Source organism: Micropterus dolomieu, linkage group LG05, assembly GCF_021292245.1.
Source record: "Micropterus dolomieu isolate WLL.071019.BEF.003 ecotype Adirondacks linkage group LG05, ASM2129224v1, whole genome shotgun sequence".
Lineage (NCBI taxonomy): Eukaryota > Metazoa > Chordata > Actinopteri > Centrarchiformes > Centrarchidae > Micropterus > Micropterus dolomieu.
Window position 1 is genome coordinate 24,692,335 of NC_060154.1, and position 22,471 is coordinate 24,714,805.

The 22,471-nt window shown below is 41.2% G+C and overlaps 2 protein-coding genes and 1 long non-coding RNA gene across 8 annotated transcripts in view; 1 reads left to right on the forward strand and 2 right to left on the reverse strand.

The window, feature by feature from the left end:
* Positions 1–1,052: 1,052 nt before the first annotated feature.
* Positions 1,053–3,408, reverse strand: bloc1s2 (biogenesis of lysosomal organelles complex-1, subunit 2). 2 transcript variants are annotated; one of them, XM_046048931.1, is made up of 5 exons: positions 3,194–3,408; positions 2,849–2,965; positions 2,547–2,666; positions 2,312–2,427; positions 1,053–1,882 (listed from the first exon to the last, which is right to left on the reverse strand). In XM_046048931.1, exons 1-5 carry the CDS (start codon positions 3,357–3,359, stop codon positions 1,829–1,831), a joined length of 573 nt encoding a protein of 190 aa, XP_045904887.1. In that variant the 5' UTR covers positions 3,360–3,408; the 3' UTR covers positions 1,053–1,828. The 2 variants fall into 2 exon arrangements, with proteins under 2 accessions (XP_045904887.1, XP_045904888.1); XM_046048932.1 differs by having other exon boundaries at positions 2,323–2,427; positions 3,194–3,402.
* Positions 3,409–3,678: 270 nt separating this feature from the next.
* On the reverse strand, positions 3,679–6,471 carry LOC123970713. The gene is made up of 3 exons (XR_006825045.1): positions 6,034–6,471; positions 4,447–4,590; positions 3,679–4,002 (listed from the first exon to the last, which is right to left on the reverse strand). It is a non-coding gene; the product is annotated as an uncharacterized LOC123970713 (long non-coding RNA).
* The window catches only part of usp24 (ubiquitin specific peptidase 24), a 34,989-nt gene continuing 17,964 nt past the window's right edge, over positions 5,447–22,471 (forward strand). For 2 of the 5 annotated variants that reach the window (XM_046048926.1, XM_046048927.1), the window contains exons 1-27: positions 5,447–5,853; positions 9,129–9,297; positions 9,529–9,596; positions 9,704–9,847; positions 10,138–10,263; positions 10,605–10,640; positions 10,741–10,806; positions 12,157–12,222; positions 12,542–12,616; positions 13,761–13,919; positions 14,044–14,158; positions 14,317–14,420; positions 14,594–14,701; positions 14,803–14,898; positions 15,035–15,196; positions 16,888–16,980; positions 17,636–17,743; positions 17,841–17,990; positions 19,433–19,564; positions 20,193–20,304; positions 20,417–20,493; positions 20,595–20,735; positions 21,358–21,411; positions 21,506–21,639; positions 21,811–21,877; positions 22,017–22,127; positions 22,222–22,320. In XM_046048926.1, the coding sequence (XP_045904882.1) occupies positions 5,575–5,853; positions 9,129–9,297; positions 9,529–9,596; positions 9,704–9,847; positions 10,138–10,263; positions 10,605–10,640; positions 10,741–10,806; positions 12,157–12,222; positions 12,542–12,616; positions 13,761–13,919; positions 14,044–14,158; positions 14,317–14,420; positions 14,594–14,701; positions 14,803–14,898; positions 15,035–15,196; positions 16,888–16,980; positions 17,636–17,743; positions 17,841–17,990; positions 19,433–19,564; positions 20,193–20,304; positions 20,417–20,493; positions 20,595–20,735; positions 21,358–21,411; positions 21,506–21,639; positions 21,811–21,877; positions 22,017–22,127; positions 22,222–22,320 (3,051 nt within the window). In that variant the 5' untranslated portion in view covers positions 5,447–5,574. The remainder of the gene's footprint in view (positions 5,854–9,128; positions 9,298–9,528; positions 9,597–9,703; positions 9,848–10,137; positions 10,264–10,604; positions 10,641–10,740; positions 10,807–12,156; positions 12,223–12,541; positions 12,617–13,760; positions 13,920–14,043; positions 14,159–14,316; positions 14,421–14,593; positions 14,702–14,802; positions 14,899–15,034; positions 15,197–16,887; positions 16,981–17,635; positions 17,744–17,840; positions 17,991–19,432; positions 19,565–20,192; positions 20,305–20,416; positions 20,494–20,594; positions 20,736–21,357; positions 21,412–21,505; positions 21,640–21,810; positions 21,878–22,016; positions 22,128–22,221; positions 22,321–22,471) is intronic. The other 3 variants (XM_046048928.1, XM_046048929.1, XM_046048930.1) reach the window with 2 other exon arrangements.

Genomic DNA, 22,471 nt, shown 5'->3' on the forward strand with positions numbered 1-22,471 from the left:
CTTGACTGAAAGGAGATTTTCTATGACTACAAGCAATCATTTAAGGAATAGTTTGACGTTTGGGGAAATATGTTTCTTTGCCTTCTTACCGAGAGTTGGGTGATATGACTGATACCACCCTCATGTCTGTATGCTAAATACTCGTGTACACCAGATAATTCCATTTCTTCTAGGCATCGCAATTTGATTAATCTATTAGGTCTTGCCTAGAATATGGCCTGACTTCAAATCTGTACCCCATACCAATTCTTGCATCTGTCCTTTCTATCCACCCGATCTGAAAACCACTAACACACTTAGTACAGAATATAATACGTTTCCAAACCCAAACTATATTGCTACAGTATGGTCCTGTTTTGCAGCACTTCCCAAAACAAATAAGACATTTTCCTATGATTACTGCCTCCTGGCACTCACATTTATCTTTCAGAAAACAACTTCAAATCATTTAATAGACTTGATTTGAGAGCCTTTGGGAGGGGAACTGAATTTATGCCCCAGGGCCCTGGAAAAAGGTACGGAAAGGGATAGATGGACGGATCGCAGGGCAACAGTAAATAATGTTACAGTATAAATAACGAGCTCCCTCTGTGCAGGGCCTCAACAGGACTAATGACAGAGACCTGTTTTAGATTACGTCTTTCACAAACATACACACACATGCATATATGTGCATGACCCAAAACACACAAGCCCACACACAGGAGGGAGGTCCTTTCAGTTTTGATAATCTCTTGCTCATGGCAAAAAGAGCTCTGGGTTCTGCTCTGGGACAGCTAAAGGAGGAAACAAAGGAGGCAAAGGGCATCATACACATCTTTAGTCACCCTTTCCTTTGAATTGTCAAATATGTGTCATCTGTTTCCCTCTTTTGGTCTCACAAGTCCCAGAGTTTTTCTTTTTCTGAGAAGGCTGGAACTTAAACTTCCTTCAGCACTGGGTCAGTTTTTCCAGAGCTATACACTACTTCATGCATCAAAGTCTATCATGGTGCAGGACTGCCATCTGCTGCTAGTAGTAGGTCCATTTTTAAGCAAAAGGTCAGGCAATGATTTATTATGCACGTCATGGTTTATTTACAAAAAAACTCCAGTTTTTATTTTCAGTTTCTACAGATAGATATAACTAATTTATATCAAATATCTTTCATTTTCAGCCGCAAATTTTAAACTCTCTCGGTTGAGAGAGAGTGTTGAGATAGTGTTGATTTTCAGCTGCTCTCTACACAGCAGCTATTGTTGTAGCAAACACTCTATAAGTTAACCAGTTTGTTGTAATGTTCATACTGCACGGACATATAATGTTGAAAGACAAATAATCCCAATACACATGTGAGGCTAATATTACTGGGTGGAAATATATCTGTCCATGATCAGATTAAAAGGGCTGGGACTTTATCAAATACACATCTATGAGCAGAAGTTATCATGTAGATATTTGTTAAGTGTTGTTATGTACTCCGATGGTACACATTTCTGGCAGTCTGCTGTGTTCTGATCCCACCACTCAATTAGGACATGCTGGTAATTATTAATTTACAAAGTGTTTCTGCTAAAGAATGTGGGTATACACCATACACTCTCGTACATCTTAGCTGCATGACTGCTGCCAAAAATCAGTGATACTGGAGGTAAATCTAAGCCTAGCTCTGCAGTACTAATTATGTGCCATCAACTGCTTCCTCCTTTGTCATTTCTAGGTGTCAAAGTGGCTCTGACTGTTTGTTATTTCAGTCTCAGTTCACATCCTCCCCACAGCTCCTGGCTCCGCTGGCAGGGAGAGGAGAAGGCAAGGCTGCATTCAAGAAGGTGAGAAGGCACCATAACTCTCAGTCTGCCTCTTCTTTCCCCTCACCGCTTCTCCAGTTTTTTGAATCTGGCCTCTGTAAAGACAAGCAAAGGCAGAGACTTCATCACTCTGTAGCGAATGGCTGCTAAAGTCAGAATGCAACATGATCTGATAATGATCGACTGTAATGTAGAAACATTCAGGTGCTGTCACAGCTCCATCTGCTGGTGGAGCTCATAATGCTTTGCAATATGAGCTCAAAGAGGCAAGTACCCCTGTACTATTATTGGTCTGTGCCACACATACCAGACCAAATAGCCAGCACATAGATAAAGTCATGTAGGGGAGTGACAAAGCAAAGCAAGACAGTCACCAAACATAGTGAAGTAAAGGAAGTATATTGTGGAATTCTACAAATACTGTTGTTGATTAGACAATGTCAGAGAAAATGTTACTAGACTGACAGGCATTAATTTCAATAACATTTAGTGACGAATTACAATTTATATAGAATCTGTCTCACCACTGTCTTACCCAGTTTCTTGGAGTAAGCGTCCAGTTTGTAAGCAGCCTGTTCAAGTGAAGACACATGCTCCTCAATCTGATTTATTTGGTCCAAGTAGGGCTGCAGGCTAGCATCTAAAGCAAACATACATATCAGCCAGATTTTCATGCTGCAGTAGAAATAATAGATAAACTACAAATACACAGGAATATAACAACACATTGTGTTTGTGCAGATAATGCATTTCACTCACACTTGTTGTTGAGATCCTGCAGGTTACGGCTGATGTTGATGCTGATGTCCTTCATTTCCATGTATTTCAGACTGGTAAGCTTGTTCATGTTCTCCAACAGACGGTAATCCTCGCATGTTCCTGAGCATGAAAGGACATGGGGAGAATATGCATGAGAGAAAAGAAAACACAGGGATATGGTAGTGAATACGGAAATGAGAAAGGAGTACATGAGTAAATTACTGCTCTGCCTAATAATATAGCTTTTCCTGTGTGCAGGAGAAAGAAGAGCAAATTAGCAAATGTGCAATATGTTGAAATACCTGTTAGTTCTCCTTGCAGGAAGATGGCCATCTTTTCAAACATATCTGAGCACAACTCATTGATATCAGGCTCTGCAGGCTCCACAGCCTCCTCTGCTGTCTCCACCCCACCATCACCTGAGCACAAGCAAACAGAATCAGAATAAATACAACATAGAAAACAGCTTGATCCAGTTCAAACACTACATGTATCCACAGCGGGGAAACAATAAAGTCAAATACAGGGGGGAAAAAAACAGTAATGTGACACAAGGGTTACAATATAACACACATCAAAATCAATTGGTTACTGTTTGCTACTTTAGCATTAGCAAGCTACGGAAGCTGTAAGGGAACATCACTCACTGTTCATGCTGGTCTTCTTGGGAGCAGGCGCTGGGCTGTCGGCCACATCCTCCGGGCCGTCACCGTGACTGCTGGTGCTGCCAGCCGGGTTCAGAGCCGCTGAATGGGCCGATGGCGCCCTGGAGATGCTATCCATCGCCGCGGCGTCGTCTCCAAATGCAGCCATTTTGTTTCTATTTTGACTTTCCTTTGTCACATGAGGAGAGTGTTCACGTGACCTCCGCCAACCACCACAACCACTCGCGCGCATTGCCACGCCCTTATGTTGTTTGAGGCTATAAATGTGAGGCATCAGGGGCTAACTACAGTCTGTAAGATTTAACTAACAGTGTTAGTGATATAAGCACTAATACAGCTTCAGGCAACATTTATAACAGTTGTCAACTCATCGATAATGTGTTAATAATGGTAAAACAGGACCTGTCAATGAAACATTAAAACGTATCATTCAACAATCAAGTAAAAAAAAAAGAAGGGGAGAAAGTACACTTGTCCAAAGAAAAGAGCTGGCATTAGTCATCTGTAAGTATGTTTTATGGAGGCTGTAGTGTACCACTGCAATAACGGCAATAATTACAAAAAATATTTATTGTCCACTAATCAATTGCTAGTCCAAAATGATTTTAAAAGGCATTTAAATTTATTTAAATTAAATTTGTCCCAGCATATCATATTCTATCTATAAATTCATATGTTTTCTGTTTTAACGTTTAGTTCCTTCCAACTTCTTTCTTAACAGGTAGCCAATCCAAGCCTTTTCTGCCGCTCTGTAAAAGGGGTACTCCAGGTTAATGCATGAGTGGTTCCCCCTGGAAAAGTTGACATGGCAGATTAATTGATGATATGTGGCACTTTTTACACTGTACAGAATTATGTCCAATAAACCTCAATAAAATTTGTTTCTCAGTGAATGTATATGTATATAGATACTTTGTCTTTGTCTGTGGTCTGATGAAATCTGTACACAAAAACCAAAGGTTCTTCTCTAACATCAGTTTTGATATGGATCCTACATTGGACCCCAAAAATATATATTATCCTTATCCGGTATTTTATCACCATTTACTATAAATCATGAGACTTCTTCCCATGCTTAGGCTTAGGTTTTATTCCCCAATAACAATAAGTAAACCATATTTAATATAACAATAATAATATTAAGTTTTCTTTAATTCAATTCATCTTGTTTTCATAAGTATATTTTAAATTAGATACCATAACCAATTTCATTACAATATTTGTGTGATACTCACCTCATCTGAAATAACAGGAGATCCATTTCTCTGCAGCTAAATTAGCTCTGCTGAACCACCTTCTCCTTTATCAACACACTGGGAGCGTCTTGACAGTGTGCATGTTATTTTTGTTAGCTATCTAATCATTACAAAAGCCAGTTTCTGTCAGGGAAAAAATTAAAAGGTCAATTTTCCAAACACTGATAAGGGTCACTAATTAAACTAAAAGAGGCAGTGAACAATATTACTTTGGGGGGAGGGGAAGTTGACATTGAAATGTTTATTGTAAACCTGGAATAGTTAAAAGAGCTTTGGGTTGTTGGGCCACGCATTTTGAATGGGGCGCAGCTCTTTTTCCACAGACTCCTCCTGCTAAAACATGTGCAGGCATCGTTTTTTCTGAGCTAGAGAAGTGGTTCTCAAACTTTTTCACATCAGGGACCCCTAAACTAACACAGACCACGGCCCCCCATTTGATAAGATTTTGTCCCATGGGTCCCTCATCTGATAGGATTTTTGCTTTTAGATGTTTTATTACAGAAAGTACACGAAACCGATGACCGAAATAGTCAGACATTCTGTCACTGTGCTACTTACAGATAGAATTATAATGAAAATAAAGTATTCCCATTTTTGCTGGGGACCCCCTGGAACCCCCTCAAGGACCCCTGGGGGTCCCTAGACCCCACTTTGAGAACCACTGAGATAGAGGGTGAGCTGCAACTTTGTTTGAGAAACTGCTCAAGACTATCCTCCGCTCCTCAATGCAAGAGTCATCAAATATGAGATGGTAAATGAAACTTAAGACAGAAAGTCCCAATCACACATTCTGATTTACGCTCTCTGAATTGTTCGTCTTACATTGTGGATAACTTCATTTCTATTTTTATGTTTCCATACACCAATGACACTGTTAAAAATACATCACTTAAACCTCCTGGACCTTTCGCCGTGCGCGCTCCCGCGAGGAGCATGCAGTTCTTGGCATACAGCTCTCGGCATAACACCTGTGTCGGCGCTGTTGTGGGGGAAGCCAGATCGTGACAGGCTAGCGGCAGTGGACTGTAAACATGGCGGCGTGCACAGCTACAGGGCTGTGCCGAACATCCCGTTACTATTAGTCTGAGAGACGGAGTCACCCCAAAAATGGAGACCGAAGAGGAGCAGCACATAACGACGCTCCTCTGCATGGGGTTCCCAGACCCCGACGTGATACGGAAAGCGCTCCGGCTAGCAAAGAACGATATCAACGAGGCAGTGGCGCTCCTTACAAACGAAAGCCCCGGACTCGGGTATGGATATGAGCCGATGGAAAGCGGGCCTGCCCCCGGCTTGGGCTCGAGTGGAGACGGGGAAAACAGCGGGCGGACTGGGACGGGAGGGTTTGATCCCCCGCCCGCGTACCACGATGTAGTGGATAGCGAGGTAAGAGCAATTAGTCTTTTACCAAGCATTTACTGAAGGAGAGAGCGAGGACAATTTGGCTAATTGCAACTTAACGTACATGGGGAGACTGCACTCTTCCATCTAACTAGCTAAACTTAGCAGCTTCAATGCTACATGCACCTAGACCAACGTGAGCTGTCAGAACAGGGGGTGAAATACCTCTCTGGTCCTACGGGACAGGGCTTGTCACAGTGACTGGAGAGTTGCCTGCTAACATGAAGCTTAGCTACTTGACTGGAGCTAAATAGCAATTCTAAACTTGCAAGCTAACCCAGCTAGCTAGTAGCTGGCTAGCTAACGTTAGTTGAGAGTTGACCGCGCCAGGAACTGCTGGACCAGGTGAAGCAGCACAGATGCATCACTGTGGAGGATTGCAATCACAGATTAGTACCGGGAGTGCTCTGATAGAGGGTAATCTGTTCCATCAAGTAGCCTGCGGACATTTGGTTGATCTATTCAGTCTGCTTTGCGCAGGTTAATTAGCAAACGTTAGCTGTCAGGTTGGCTGCCATCGTCAACCCTGCTCAGCTCCTACCGAGATTGCAGTCCGCTCGGATCGGACTCAGTAGCGGTTTCGCAATGTCTTTGGCAGACGTGGCCATTTTGGTAATTCTTCTGTCCACATGTTCAAATGTAAGAATGTCTTGTGTCACTTAGCAATTACTCTAGACTGTGAGTGAGGACCGTTGATGCCTCTAGGCCAGTCGTTGGTTCTTTGACAGCCATATGAAGTGTCAGTCATTTGGCCTACATGTATGGTCCTATCCTGTGTTTATGTGATGTTGCAACAGTAAACGGCACTGGCTACTCAAACATACCTGTCCACATCCAGTAAGTCATTGCATTGACTGACACCTCGAGGCTTCAGCAACTTGACCTCAAACCTGTTGCTCCCCTTGATATCCCAAAACCTTGACGGTGCCGTCAAAAGAGAGCAATGCTTTCTTAGAGTCACAAATCATTCATCTATGGGATTGTTTATTCAGACAACCACTTGTTGTATCCCTTTGATAGTTATGCTGTTTCAGCTGTTCTGATTATGGGTTTGAATAATAGGCGCAAATTACTCCAATAGCATTTCCTTTACATCTTCTTTCTCTTCTAGCTTTCTCACTGCTGTCACACTTGATGCAGGATCTTGTAGTAAGTGTAGTATAAACAAAAGTTGACCTTTACAGTATGCAGGAAATGGCACACACCTGCCTGCCTGCCACTGTAAATAATAGCCCAGTTTAGAAAATATGGCAATAATGGTGTTGTTTCCAACTAACTCAGCCCAAAGTGACTCACTCTCTCAGTTCATTACGTCTCTCTGAGCTGCCAAAAAGATTTGTCTTATATGTCCACATGCCAAAGAAGTCTAATTTGAACCAATATTTCCATCTAAACCAACTTATCTAATGAAAGATGTATTCACATTTGAGCCATGATTGTAATGGCTTTATCCTCTCGTGTGTTTTATTGAAACATTTCCAGAAACCTATTTCGAGACACTCCTACAAGTATATGAAATGCTTTTTATTTCCTCTCTTCTTTTTGTTTGTTTTCTGTATTTGCGCTTAGGAGACATGTCGTAAGTCTATTGCCCCATGATATGCTCCTAAATATAGCCATGCAGTCTCCCTGACACACACAAACACATTGCACCCTGCAGCCCTCCTGGGGGTCCCAGGAGGGCTGCAGGGTGCATAGTAACAGAGTGGCGCTGAATTACCTCATGGTCCTGAGCAGACATACTGTGCCTTAGAGACCTTTCCCCTAAAGGCTTATGGGTCACTGAGCATGCTGCAGCTTATCTGCATGTTTATGCTACTGTTTGGTAAGTATGTGTGAGGCGATCTGTATATTGTGAACAAATACAGGAAGTTTCTGTTTCCCCTATCCAGTCATTCTTATTTAAATCAAAGAAATCTCTTTTAATACTCAAATTGTCAGTATGTTGTGATTTGGAAATTCTGCCAGCAGTTAGATGTCTCTTTCTTTGAACCTAGTGTTTTCTAAGACCGGTATTAGGTGTCTCTCTCTCTCTCTTTCTCTCTCTCTCTCTCTCTGTTTCCTTCCTCTCATCCATCTATCTGTCATTTCTAATTTTCTTAGAAAGGGATGTGATGAAATATGATGCTTCTCTGTTGCTTTCCCTTCCTCCTGTTCTCCTCTTCTTTATGTCCAGTCCATCACTTTATATCAGAAATGTATCAGTATTATACAGCGCAGTAAAACATGCATTGAACCCGTTGACCATTATGTATGCTAATAGGTGGCGATGTAATCAAAATGGACTTGACCTAATGATGATTTGCTTCATTAATGTTTATAGTGTGCAGCACCCACTGGCAAAATGGGCAAATGAGTTGTTATAGTTTTGGTCATGTATAATGTAGTGAGAGCTGAATCCCAGGGCTCAGCCAGCTAGTTTAAGATTACATGTTCATACAAGACGGCAGGTCACTCCTCCATAGAGTATGAACATATAAAAGATTAGTTGAGTTCCAATAAGACGCACTTTAGTATTGCACATGTGTTCCGAGATGTTCCAATGAGCAGCACTGTTTCAGAGGATGGAGATCTGCAGTTTAATCGGGAATATTCAGAAAGCTTCATGAATATGTAAACAACTTTATGATGTAAATAATTCAATAAGCCTTTTTCTGTTCCTTTCACCACGTGGACTCCACTGCCACTGGCCATTTTGTTTTTTCATAACGGGAGTAGGCTGAGCCTGAACTTGCCGTTACTTGGCGTTAACCATAAATGCAGAAGGTGACTTTGAGTGAGTTGAATTTTAACTTGCCTTTCAAAACCTGTTCTGATACGACAGCAGAAACAATGTAATCGTGGATAGCATCATACTGCTAATAAGACAGTGTCATGTCAGGTGGCAGGGTGTTCATTACATTTGACTTTAGCTCCCACCCAACCCTTTTGACTTTATGGCTCAGTGTCTGGATTTAGCTTGAAAGCTTCTGGGGAGGAAATAGATGGACAAAAAGATGCAGCAGTGAAGTGCAGATTGTTGAGGAGAGGACACACTTTCCAAATGACTGCTACCACTCTTCTCCCAGAGGGAGGAACAGAATCAAGCATTGTCCTCTCTGACATTATCATTGCCAGAGGCCTTTTGGATTATCCTCGCACAGATGACAGTGGTAGTGTCTTAAAACAATGGTCGACCCAGGGGGGAATAAAGTCAGTTGTGTGAAATAAAGTCACCCATTGCATTAGGTTGTAATTTTGTCATGTATATGTGTTTACAGAGGAGCAATGATGAGAATGGGAACTGCTCCGGGGGCAGCATGGAGTTTCCCACCACCAACCTGTACGAGCTGGAGAGCAGAGTCTTTACCGACCACTGGTCCATACCATACAAGAGAGAGGAGTCCCTGGGCAAGTGTCTCATCGCGTCCACCTGCCTCGCTCGGCACGGTAAGACCATGTTTGTGTGGGATGAAAATCTTTGCTTTGAAAGGTCTGCCTTAAACTAAATGCTCTCCATCTGTGTAATTGTGTGGGCAGCATGTTTTGTTTAGACTGTTGGGTGTTTTTCACATGTTGTCTGAATCTCTGTCATCACACCTAAGTGTTTTTTTTATTTTTTTATTTCTATGTTTGGATGTGGGATAAATATGTGAAGCTGATATCTCCCTCTTTTGTCAGGTCTCGCCGACGCTGATGAGAACTGCAAGCGGTTTATGGATCGTTGCATGCCGGAGGCCTTTAAAAAGGTGAGCAGAAAGGACCCAGCGATCTGAGTGACTGTGTAGCATATTATTAATTAACATACATTTTCCTGACTTTACTACTTTTTGTCCATCATGTTCACCGTCACCAGTTGCTGACCAGCAGTGCCGTACACAAATGGGGCACCGAGATTCACGAGGGAATCTATAACATGCTCATGCTGCTGGTGGAGCTGGTTGCAGAGAGGGTGAAGCAGGACCCCGTACCCGTAAACCTGATGGGAGTCCTGACTATGGTGGGTTCTCTCTCACTTTCTCTTCATATTTGTCTTTGAATGCCTTTTTGCATTCTTTCTTTAAATATTTTTTAACTTTGAAGAAATAAATTACCTTTGAAAAACAATAGAACTAAGAAATGTTTTAGCCAAATTTTAATTAAAATGATTAATCAGTTGTTACATGGCATATGATCAATTAAGGAAATTGCCTTATGTTGAGTCTTAGTGCACTGGTAATGCAATCTTGCATTATAATCGGCAGCAATAAAGTATGTGTTTATGTTCTGCGTCTTTGTTGCTGTGTCCAGGCCTTCAACCCTGATAACGAGTACCATTTTAAGAACCGGATGAAGGCCTGTCAGAGGAACTGGGCTGAAGTTTTTGGGGATGAGGCCAACATGTTTGCCGTCTCTCCTAGCAACACCTATCAGAAAGTAAGGCACGCCCCGTTTGTCTGGACTCTTCGTGTACTCTGACTCTTGTAAAGTCTTACTGGAGTATGTGTGCCAATTTATCCAGATGCACTTGCAAGCATGTAAAGCTGGTGCTAGTATTAATATACACACCTCCTTATTAGCCATTTGTTTACGGTTCATAGTCATGTGCGGGCGGAAAGACAAATGAGTTCTTTATCCCCGGTGTTGTAACAGAGCCACAGGGGCTCAGCAGAACATGTGTGACTGACACACAACAGCTGTCAGAAAACCTGTGTGTGTGTGTCACAATAATTTGCATTGCTTAATAAATCCCCTGAAATCATAATGATCTCTTTCAGGAGCCTCATGGTTGGCTGGTTGATTTGGTGAATCGAGTGAGTAATGAGCTGTCACCCAGATATTGTCTTCATATACATATGCCATAGTTGTATCAGTTTTGTCTCATATGCCCCCCTCCCTTCTTTTTTTGTCAAGTTTGGAGAGTTGGGAGGATTCACTGCCATCCAGACGAAGCTCAACACAGACGAAATTGAGATTGCTGTAAGCGTGACCGTGCTTTACTTTCATCTTTCTGCCTTCCTTACAGATGGTCTGACATATCTTTAGAGTGATGAAATGGTTCCTACTTGGCAGACTTTGAGACAGCCTATAGAGGCAAAAGGTCGCATTTGTACCCCCACCACTCTCAGCTGCAGGGTCCTGAATGTCTCTCTCTTTCTCCTTTTCACTAATACTCACTTACACACAGACTCACTCTCTCATCCTCCCGCTGTGTGATGGTTGAAATGCTCTGTTGTGTTGTGTGTTCTGAGGCATCCTTGTACTGATGCCTCCTTCTGGGAACCTGGCCGGAACCACAGCAGTGCACAGCCACTGATTAAGTGTGTGTTTGCACACTCATATGCACACAGACTCCCTCTAACCATTAGCATTTTAATGAAGAAGAAGATATACTTTATTAATCTCGTGAGGGGAAATTCATTGTTTTTTTTACTCTGTTATTATTGTTAGTATTATACACACATAGGTCTGAAAAACACACACATGCACAAACAGGACCTATAGCAACAACACATGGAGAAATGTCAGAGTGAGGGGCCTGCCACTCAGTGTGGCACCCCAAGTAGTTAATAAGGGATAAGTAATAAGGGAGTGACTGGGTGCAGACCACTTTTGCACTCTTCAGTGGCAGTGGGAGCTCAGCAGAGTGTGTAGGCTGTGAGATAACTTACATACTCCAAGCAGAGGAGAGAGCAACCAAAAGTGAAAGGAGAAAAGATAATGGGAGGAGTGCTTCCTCCTCTATGACTCCCAGGGGTGACTCATTCATTTGTCTGCTTTGAGCAGGAAGTGCCATGGGAGGGTAGATTCACTGAGTGAATAGAGGAGGAAGGTGGAGGGAGACGGTAGCTGCTCTGAGAGAGCCCAGAAGCAGAGATGGAAGATAGCCAGGGGGAAAAAAAGACAGGAACACGGGAACTATTCATGAAGCTCCTGTGATGTAGCGCTGAATGACAAATGACAGCTGGGCTCCGGTACTGGAACCTCGCTCACACATGGGTTTTACGCACACACGCACACACGCAACAGTCAAAACACGGGATCAGTTCAAACAGAAGGCACCTTTGGCCTAAACACTTCAGTTTGAGAGGAGTTGTAGAGTGCTGTTGTCGTTTAAATCTTCTTTAATAAGCGATTACAAGTGACACCCATAGATGCATCCCATTCTCTCAGCTACACACGACAGGCTAAGTTGACACACTTACAAAAACGAGAGATGGAATGGTTCTTATGATAGTTAGTCATACTCAGCTGGTTTTGATAAGTTGATTTCCTGTTTAGTTTGTGTTATGCTTGAGTTATTTGGTCTCTTCCCATCTGCCTACACAGTGTGTCTCAGCTCTTGTCCAGCCTCTTGGAGTTGGTGCAGAATACCTTAACTCCAGCCTTGTCCAGGTGAGCTGTCCTATGTACATACACATACACACAAGTAGTATACCATCACGTGTGTGTATTACAAGTGTTTTTATCAATTAGTTTCTACAATGTATGTGTATGTCTACATTCTGTCTATTTCTCCTTATGTTGTAATTCACATCCTTTGAGTTATTCTGTCTGACCCTGTTCCAGTGTTGAAATGATCAGTTGTGTTTGATTATATGATCCATTCCGATTTTATTTTCTATTTTTATTTGCTGTTTCTTTACTGTTTTGCTGCTGCAGTGCCCCATTTTCCCCACAGGGATCAACTATTGTCAACTATTGTTTTTCCTAGCCCATGCTCGATCCAGTCATCCATAAGATGATCACATATGTGCAGAACCTGGAGGAAAAGGACCTTAAAGACAAGGTAGCTTTTAATATTTGTCACCCTCTTACAATTTTGATACTTTGGTTTATAGAGAAAAGGCGCAGGGGCAAAAAACAGTTGTGTACAATTCCCAGCAGTGGCACGGCTGTAACGGTTCTGAAACCGAGACAGAAATCCCGACACAAAAGTCCACGGTCTCGCTCATTTGACTGTTGAGCTCTCATTAATATGTATATCTATTTTTATTGAAAGTAGGTTATTGTAGGTCATTTTAGACCTGATTTTAGTGTTTATTTACCATTTGAATCTGCTCCTCTCCCCTTCTCTTCTCCCCACACTCTCTCACACACACACGCGCGCGCACACACACCTAGCCTGCACCTCTGGTCTCTCACGGCAAACGCTCCGTCTCTCGCCACCTCTTTCTGTCTCTCTCTCCCTTTATGTGTGTATGCTGACTTTCTCCATCAGCAGGACGTTTCATAAAGTCGCCGTGTTTAATAAACTCACCCGTGATTCAGTTTTCAAGTGCGTGGCATGTGGATCGAAACCGAAAGTAACTTTAGTTTAGGGGGAGTGGTATGAACCGAACCATGGCTCAAAAATCGAGGTCTGAATCAAAACGTGGATTTGGTGGATCGTTACACACCTAGAAGCCAGTAAGGGATCTTGTCCTTGTTGCTGCACTCGTGTGGGAGCAGTTTAGTTAGAAGAGGGACTTAAATCTTTTAGATTAGATTGGAACGCTCAGTATCGGGTGTGGTCTAGCGAATATAACACATTACAGACCTGTAGAGAGATGAGGCGCTGTAGTAAGTTACCCACAGCACCAGTACAAGTTGTGATGTCACCAGTCTCATATGTTGGCCTCCACCTCTCCTGTATTGTTAGATTAGGAGCCGGAGAATGAGGAAGAAATTAACATATTAGAGCAAAACCATGCTTTTCTGAAAAAAAAGCTGAAGATAAGTCATCAAAAATATATTAACGAATTACAGGAAGAAAAGAGTATTTGTTCCAAATTTTCTTGGTACATAACCAGAGATAATAGAACATTTAACACAGGGAACAGACTAAAAAAGTAAAAATATATTGACTGTATCTTTAAGAACTCCTGCACGTTGATTGTGACTTAACCAGGATGATGTAACTTAGTTGTTCTTCATTTTTATTTTAACTGTAGCGTCTTGTGAGCATCCCAGACCTGCTGTCGGCCATCAAGCTGCTGTGTATGAGGTTCCAGAGGGATTTGGTTACTGTGGTGGATGACCTGCGGCTGGACACACTGCTGCGCATGCTCAAAACCCCCCACTTCTCTACCAAGATGAACTCCCTCAAAGAGGTCAGCTCTTATAGGATCTGAACTTTCATGTCTAATCGAGATAAAAATACTTTTTTTTTTTTTCTGGGTGTTTTAATTAGTTCTTTGTCTCATCTAACCCTGTTTTTGTATCTTTTTCTCTCAGGTGACAAAGTTAATAGAGGAGAGTACCGTGTCTAAGACAGTGAAAAATGCCATTGACACAGATAAACTTTTGGACTGGCTGGTAGAGAACTCAGTCCTATCAATAGCACTGGAGGGTAAGAAGATACATCATTTTGTACCACAACTAAAATTAAGTTAGTCACAAAGTGCTTTGCAAGACCAATAAACCACTTTCCAATCATTTAAAATGATCAGGCTTTCAGCCTGAGCTTGACGATGTTCACTGTGGTCATCAGTTGTTCCTGTCTTCCAGGTAACATTGATCAGGCTCAGTACTGTGAGAGAATTAAGGGAATCATTGAGCTGCTGGGGAGTAAACTGTCGCTGGATGAACTCTCCAAGATCTGGAAAATACAGGTCAGCACCAGAGCACACGTCATAATACTAATAGCACGGTGTTATTTATTATGTTGCCATTAAACAACGGATTTTTAATTGCTAAAGTTTAAGCGCAATATGTTATGTACACAGAAGCCCCCCACCTCCACACCCATTCTTTTGCTACATCTATTCTTGTGTGGGAATTTCAGGCAGGCCAGTCATCAACTGTGATAGAAAACATTCATACAATCATTGCTGCTGCTGCTGTGAAGTTCAGCTTTGATCAGCTCACCCACCTCTTCGTCCTCATCCAGAAGGTCAGTGCTGTCTCTGTGACATTTCAGGAATAACTTTGCTTAGTGAGAAGTGGTTTGTTAGTTTTTGCATGCTATTAATAATAATCTGTTTGCATGTTTAGAGCTGGGAGATTGAGAGTGACCGCGTGAGGCAGAAGCTGCTCAGTCTGATCGGGAGGATTGGCAGAGAAGCTCGCTCTGAAACTACAACTGGAAAGGTGTGTTGGTATATCTGTCATTCTATAAAGGACATTGAGAAGTAAATGGAAAACCAGATGAGGAAATCTACAGTATGTTAGGTTTCATTATTACAATGAAGCCTGAAGCGTATTGTGTCTGTGTCGGCTTGTTTAGGTGCTGGAGGTGCTGTGGGAGCTGGCTCACCTCCCCACCCTGCCTACCAGTCTAGTTCAGCAGGCGTTGGAGGAGCACTTGGGGATTCTGAGCGACGCCTACGCTGTCAAGGAGACCGTGAAACGCAGTTATATCATTAAATGTATTGAGGACATTAAGAAGGTGAGACAGACATGCTGCAGATGCTCAGTATTGTCATTGTGGATGTGAAGGCGGTTTAGTGTTTTACTAGGTCAGGCCAGGATCAGCTCTTAAGACTTTATATATGTTATGTTTATTTTGTATTTTCAAAACAGGGACTGGTCCTTGTTTAGCTCAAACCTGTAGCTCAACATGTTTAAATGAAACACTACATTGGGCCCCTACTTTTTTTCTTCCTGCCATGACATTTTTTGATCTCTTCCATCTGAGTGTGCCCCTGTCCAGCATCCCTGGAGCTGCAGCGGGATATAGAGATGGGGCCATTTTCTGGCTCGCTTTTCAAACAACTAGTGTCTATCATGAGTTAGTCGGTAGCTGAAAGTCAAGAAAACGGTACGATTTCCTCTCCTGGTTGATTGAGTCTCTCTGACACCATGCCAGGAACACTGTGACATTACAAAGGCAGATCTCACCCAGTCCCTCCCTTTTTACTCTCTCCATGTTTTTTATCAAGATGCCTACAGACTAAATATCTATACTTCCTTTATATTCATGTATGCATTAAAAATAGGATTTGTCAAATAATTTTGACAGAAAACTTACTGTGATTAAACCACATTTACTGTAGCATTAATGTGTAGTATATAAAGATTTAATAAATGGTTTATAACACACTGTAATGTTGTTGTAAGAAGATATGAGTGTATTTATCCAATTTAATTTATCCAATCCATTTTATTTATATAGCACATTTTAAAAACCAGGGTTACAAAGTACAAGGAATTAAACATCAAACACATAAAAACATCGGCAACACACAAACAAATGGTTCACAAACAATCACAACAACAGAAGACCACACAGCGCTCATGCTGGATCAAAAGCCAAAGAATAAAAGTGAGTTTTCAGACAGGATTTAAAAGTTTCGATGGTGGGGGCCACTTTGACCTGTGGAGGAAGTTCTATAGTTTGAAAAAGCGCGGTCGCCCCTGGTTTTTAGCCTGGTTTTTGGGGCTACCAGCTGGACTTTAGTGACCTTGAGGGGGTGTAAACCTGTAAGAGGTTTGAGATAAAACGAGGTGCCAACCCCTTTTAGTGATTTAAAAACAAATAAGATCTTAGTGTATTCTAACATGGACTGGGAGCCAGTGGAGTGAGGCCAGAACAGGTGTAATTTGTTCACGCTTGTGAGTTCCAGTTAAAATACGAGCAGCTGGGTTTTGGACTAACTGTAGGCATAAGAGAGAGGATTGGTTAATACCAAATTACAACTACAGCTACTTTAGAGTGCGTTATAAACCATTTATTCAATGTTTATACACTGCTTATAAATGATAAATAGGGGGACTTGTTTATTGTTTTACATATAGGAAAACAAGCACAGGTAAAGTGCACTTTAATTGTGCACATCCATACTTTGGACAACACCTTTAAATGAAACTTGACTATATTTAAAAATACCATAGGTGAAGGTAAATAAAAGACCAACTGGTTCACCAAAGTACAATAGAACAAACACTAATGTCTTTAGTTACTCCGATGCTTTTTGGTGTAACTAAATCTTCTAAATCTAAATATTGTTATTGGATATATACACTATATATATATATATATATATATATATATATATATATATATATATATATATATATATATATATATATATAAACTTGTGCACAATGTCCCACTTCAAATGAAATGTATGTTTCTAGAGTCACACTCAGGAGGACAGTAAAGGCAGCGACACTCAAAGCTCATTTCGTACTGGCACTTGGGGCAAGAAGAAAGCTAACTCTTTGGTCAAAGTAAGAGAAGAAGCCCATATAATTTATGACTGACCACTGTCCAATCTGTTTTCAATCTCGCTGCTTCACGCCTGATAATCAGTCTCGGAGGGGGGCTTGACCACCAAGGTGTTTCATTGGTCACAGGTTTATAATTTCACACTTGATTGTAACATGAGGTAGCTTAACTAGGTGTATGTTAATCTTCTGCTTTGGCACGGACTAATGATTACACAGTGATGTTGATCTTGTCCTGGGTGAGAGCTGGCTGGATTAAATTAGTGATTTAGCTGCTGGATGAAATGCTTTGGTGGAATGCTAGCACTACTCATGCAAAGGGGGATCTTATCAGAGCCGTGGCTATTTTAAAAAAAACATGTTTGATATTTGATTTGGATTTTGAAAACAGTTGTAAGAGAACAAATTTAAACTTGAGCGTATTTGAACAGTCTTCAGACTGTTTACCAAATGTTGTACATCCCTGGCTCTGATTTTCTTTCTCATGTCTACACAACTACAAAAACAGTGGGTCTGTGATGGCAAAGTAGTGACTAATTATTGTCAAAATCTGATCAGACCATCTCGGACCTCTGTTTTTTTAGCATATGTTTGTGTGCTCATTCTGCTTTAGGTTATATCAGTGTGTGTGTGTGTGTGTGTGCGCGCGTCTCAACAGGCTTCTCAGCAGAGCAGTCCTCAGGCAGTCTGGGTTGTTCCTGCTCTCCGTCAGCTGCACGAGATCACCCGTTCTTTCATCAAGCAGACCTATCAGAAACAAGACAAGGTAACACAAACGCGCACATGCAAACAAACACACCGTCACAATGATCCAATGTACAGTGCAATGTTGCTATGGTACCCTCTCCCTGCCTCCCCAACAGAGCATCATCCAAGACTTGAAGAAGAACTTTGAGATCGTCAAACTGATCACGGGATCCCTTGTGTGCTGCCACCGGCTGGCTGTTACAGCGGGGGGAAATAACGGCCTGTCAAGCTCAACTCTGGTGGATGGACGATACACCTACCAGGAGGTTCGTCTATGGCGGAAGCTTTTTTTTTTGAGTTAGATTTAATATCAGGAGTCAGGATGTCATTTTATTGATCATCTTTACTGTTCTATGAGACTGTTGACTATTGCAACTCATCCACATGATTTATGTTACAATTCAGAAGTTGATATTGATATGAGCAAAATCATTAGAGGCATAATTGCATCTGAGCTGGTACTGGGTTTACACAGTACACAGGAAGTAATCAAACTTGAGCAGCACAATGTTACAGTACAGTATACTAGAGTTTACCATTAATTAACGAGACTATGGTGGCCCGCTGCAGTCTATTTTGTTCCGCGATAGTTTCAAAATGAACCAAAAATATGTTAACATTAATTAACATAGCTACAACATAGCTGATGCTTTTATCCAAAGCGACTTACAATTGCTGTACATGTCAGGGGTCGCACGCCTCTGGAGCAACGAGGGGTTAAGTGTCTTGCTCAGGGACACAATGGTGAATGGATCACAGTGGGGAATTGAACCCGGGTCTCTCACACCAAAGGCCTGTGTCTTATCCATTGCGCCATCACCCCCCCGTCAACATTAAAGACTTATAACGTTGTGTTTTGCATCGCTGCTGAAAACTCACGCGTTCACATACTTTGGCAACCACTCGAGAGAACCACTTTTCTTTTGATGTAATTATGGTAATGTTAACTAAGTGTTTGAACAGTGTTTTTTCACTGTCTCTTGTTTGTGAGAACGAGATCATGCCTAGCCTCTAATTTTGGAGTGCACATGTATTAGAGCCTTTATGGTAAATGCGAGCGGACAGGCAGGTTAGCGACTTTATTCTGTCCTTTTCTCACTTTGTAACAAGTGTTACAGTATGAGAGTCTTACCTGAAGAGAGCCTATTAAGTCTTAATTACACGATACAAGCACAACATACAATATAATTTATCAAATTACGTCAGACTTGTTGAATGTAGCGCAATGTGACAAAGTCCGGTTTTCAAAATAAGGTGTTAACACAACATGTATGGAAATAAGAATTATTGGATTATATTCACAGGAAGTATAAAACATGTTACATGTGTCCATTAACAGTAAAATAAAATGGAAATTACTTACAAATAATTCTTTGATTTATAATTGCTGGAAAAACATTAAATAAATTGGTTGACTTTTTTTATACAGTGTGTTTATGATCAAATTGTTTACTAGGGTACACACTTGTTAACAAGAGTGCAAAGTTCTTCATAGATCTAGCCTCTTCATTTTGCTTTTGTGCACCAAATTAATGCACTTAACTATAAAATGTACAAAAACATTGTCTTGGGTGAGCATGCCCCCGGACCCCCCGAGAGGATCGAGGTCCACCCACCATAGTCTCACAAAATCCTGTGGGAAACACTGGTATACAGTATGTAGACAATGTGTGTTTGATGACATGTGTCTCTCTGATTCTATGTTTAGTATCTGGATAGCCACCTGCGCTTCCTGGCCTTCTTCCTCCAGGAGGCAAGCCTATACCTGGTCTGGAACAGGGCCAAGGAGCTCTGGGAGTGCTTGGTGTCAGGGCCAGATGTCTGTGAGCTGGACCGTGAGGTATGAACACAGTTATGCAAATACATTCCTTGTCCTTGGCCATTTGTTTGTGACTGCATGTGCCATTCTCTGGTTGACTGCTGTAAAGAAACAAAGGCAAACATTAGCCATTTGTTCCACGCCTCTTGTTTCTTTTAGAACAGTGTTCAAGGCAGGTAGAAAAACATACATTCAAATAAGTAAAAAAAATGAAAAGTTATTTTTTAAATGTGGAAAATTTTAAAGGATCATACAAAGGTTTTAGATGCTGGTTGAGTTTGGCATTGAAAGTAACTAAATATTTAAAATTAGCATGTTAGAAAGGCAGCATTTAGGCAGGTATCCAAAATCAATTTAATTAAGCAGAAAGATGGTATACAGCTAAATCTAAACTTGAAGCCACTGACTAGTAGTACTACTAGTGTGTAATGAAATAACGAAGTCTGCTCTTGCCTTTTTTGTTCAGATTTGTACACCATTAATGGTCTTCGGGTAAATGCGAGAATCCATAACGCAGTCCATAAAGCTCCATTTAGTGAAACATTTCAACACGACACATAGTACAGCTCGTCCAGTGGGCCCACTAGTGTTCTGCAAACAACACAAACCCCCATACTTGGCTCTTAATAGTATGTTTTCATGTGTGCAGATGTGTTTTGAGTGGTTCACCAAAGGACAACATGACCTCGAGAGTGATGTTCAGCAGCAGCTCTTCAAGGAGAAGATCCTTAAACTGGAGCCCTATGAGATCACCATGAATGGTGAGAGACTCTGCAAGGAAATTCACTCTGGACAGCATAACAGCCTGTCAGAATTAGTGTATGAATAAGGATGTGATATGAGATCAATAAATATGTTTTATGTGTCTCTCAGGCTTCAATCTGTTTAAGACCTTCTTTGAGAACGTTAATCTGTGTGACCATCGCCTCAAACGCCAGGGAACTCAGCTGGTCAGTCCTGACGCACACGTCTCTCTGCATTTTGTCATTTAACATTGATTTTTTTTTAAAATTAACATTCATATTTGACGTATCAAATGATCTGATTTCAGTGTGTGGAACGACTTGACCTGGCAGGGATGGATTTTATCTGGCGCATCGCCATGGAAACCCCTGATGAAGAGATAGCCAATGAAGCAATCCAGCTCATTATTACGTATAGCTATACCAACCTCAATCCCAAAATGAAGAAGGTCAGTATACATGGGCACACACACATACTCCTATGGCCCACTCTAGCATTGCCTTCAGGTGTGTGTCGCTATCTAAGAATAACAACTTAAGATGCTGCCATCTTGTTCAAAGCCAGTAAAAGAGGCCACTTGTCTGATACAGATCCTTCATTTTGCTTTGAATTGAATGATGGATATTGATGTTAGAAGTGAAGTTTGTAAACAGAAAACCAACAAATACTGTGTATAATTGAGCAACTTCAGTTTAACATTCAGTTTGAGAACCAGTGTGTTCTGGTGTATTTCTAACTTCGATACAATACCTTTTTAAAAACATTGATATTCAATACCATTTTCAATATAACAGGGGAGAATTGAGACAACATTGATTAAATTACTGAATGTAATTACTAAATTATGTAATCATCTTATCTTAGAAATGAAGTAAAGTTAATAGTACAGTGTGTTAAGAAGAACAGGATCAGTTAATTTCATCAGTACTGCGTAAAATGAGTATTAAATACGTTTAAAATATTCAGAATCGATATGTTTAAAAAAATCAATATTTTTGACAACACCTGTTGTGTTTTGTCCCTTTTTGAAACTTGAAACCACATATAATATTGACTTTTCTTTCTTACAGGATTCTGTGTCTTTGCACAAGAAGTTCATTGCTGATTGTTACAAGCGACTAGAGGTAAGTAGCAGAATATGTTACTGTCAGGAGTGAGCAAGCCATTTCTCAGAAGTGGACACCCGAAAGCTCGTTTCTCTTTCTCCTTTTTTCTCAGGCAGCCAGCTCGGCCCTGGGTGGGCCTACTTTGACACATGCTGTTACTAGGGCAACCAAGATGCTGACGGCCACTGCCATGCCGACTGTGGCCACATCTGTACAATCACCATCCAGGTACAGAGGGGGGTTTGGGTAAGAACATGGTTACTAAACCTTTGTTTGTTTGTTTAAGAGTGGTCCTTCTTCTAGGTCTTACTAACTAGTCGTCATAGAGAGTAAATTTATTTTTAAATACTTTAAAACACACAAGTAAAAACACTTTTTTTCAGTCTTGTTGAAACTAATGTTTATATGAATCTCTAGATCCACTAAGCTGGTGATAATCGAAAGACTGCTGCTACTGGCTGAACGCTACGTCATCACTATAGAGGTAGACCCTGTCTTCTTTGCCTTAAGGGGCTCATTATCATCGCTGTAAACATTAATTGTGCTAAATCATCGTAACACAGTGGAGGATCAATGAGATTTTTTTCATGTTTGAAGATCCTTTTGTGTGTTTTTTTGTGTAGGATATGTATTCAGTTCCTCGCACTATTCTACCTCACGGGGCCTCGTACAATGGACATCCTGTCACTCTTCACATCACATATGAGTCAACCAAAGACACTTTCACGTTAGAGGTACTGTGAGATTTTTCCTATTGCCCTGTAACACACCTTTATGGTATACACCTACAGAGAAAATAACCCTGCTCTGTGTGTGTGTTTCTCGCAGACCCACAGTAATGAGACAGTAGGAAGTATCCGGTGGAAGATAGCAGAGCACTTGAGCTGTCCGGTGGATAATGTCCAGATCTTTGCCAATGACAGTGTGGTAAGTGACAGGGACTCTGTGTTTCTATTTTGTTTTAAAGATACAATTTTACCTGTCGTTCCCTCATCCAAGGATTTTACTCTTCTCCCAATTATGTGTTTCCCCTGAAGCCAGTAAATGTTACAAACTACAAATCAATGCACAGTGAATT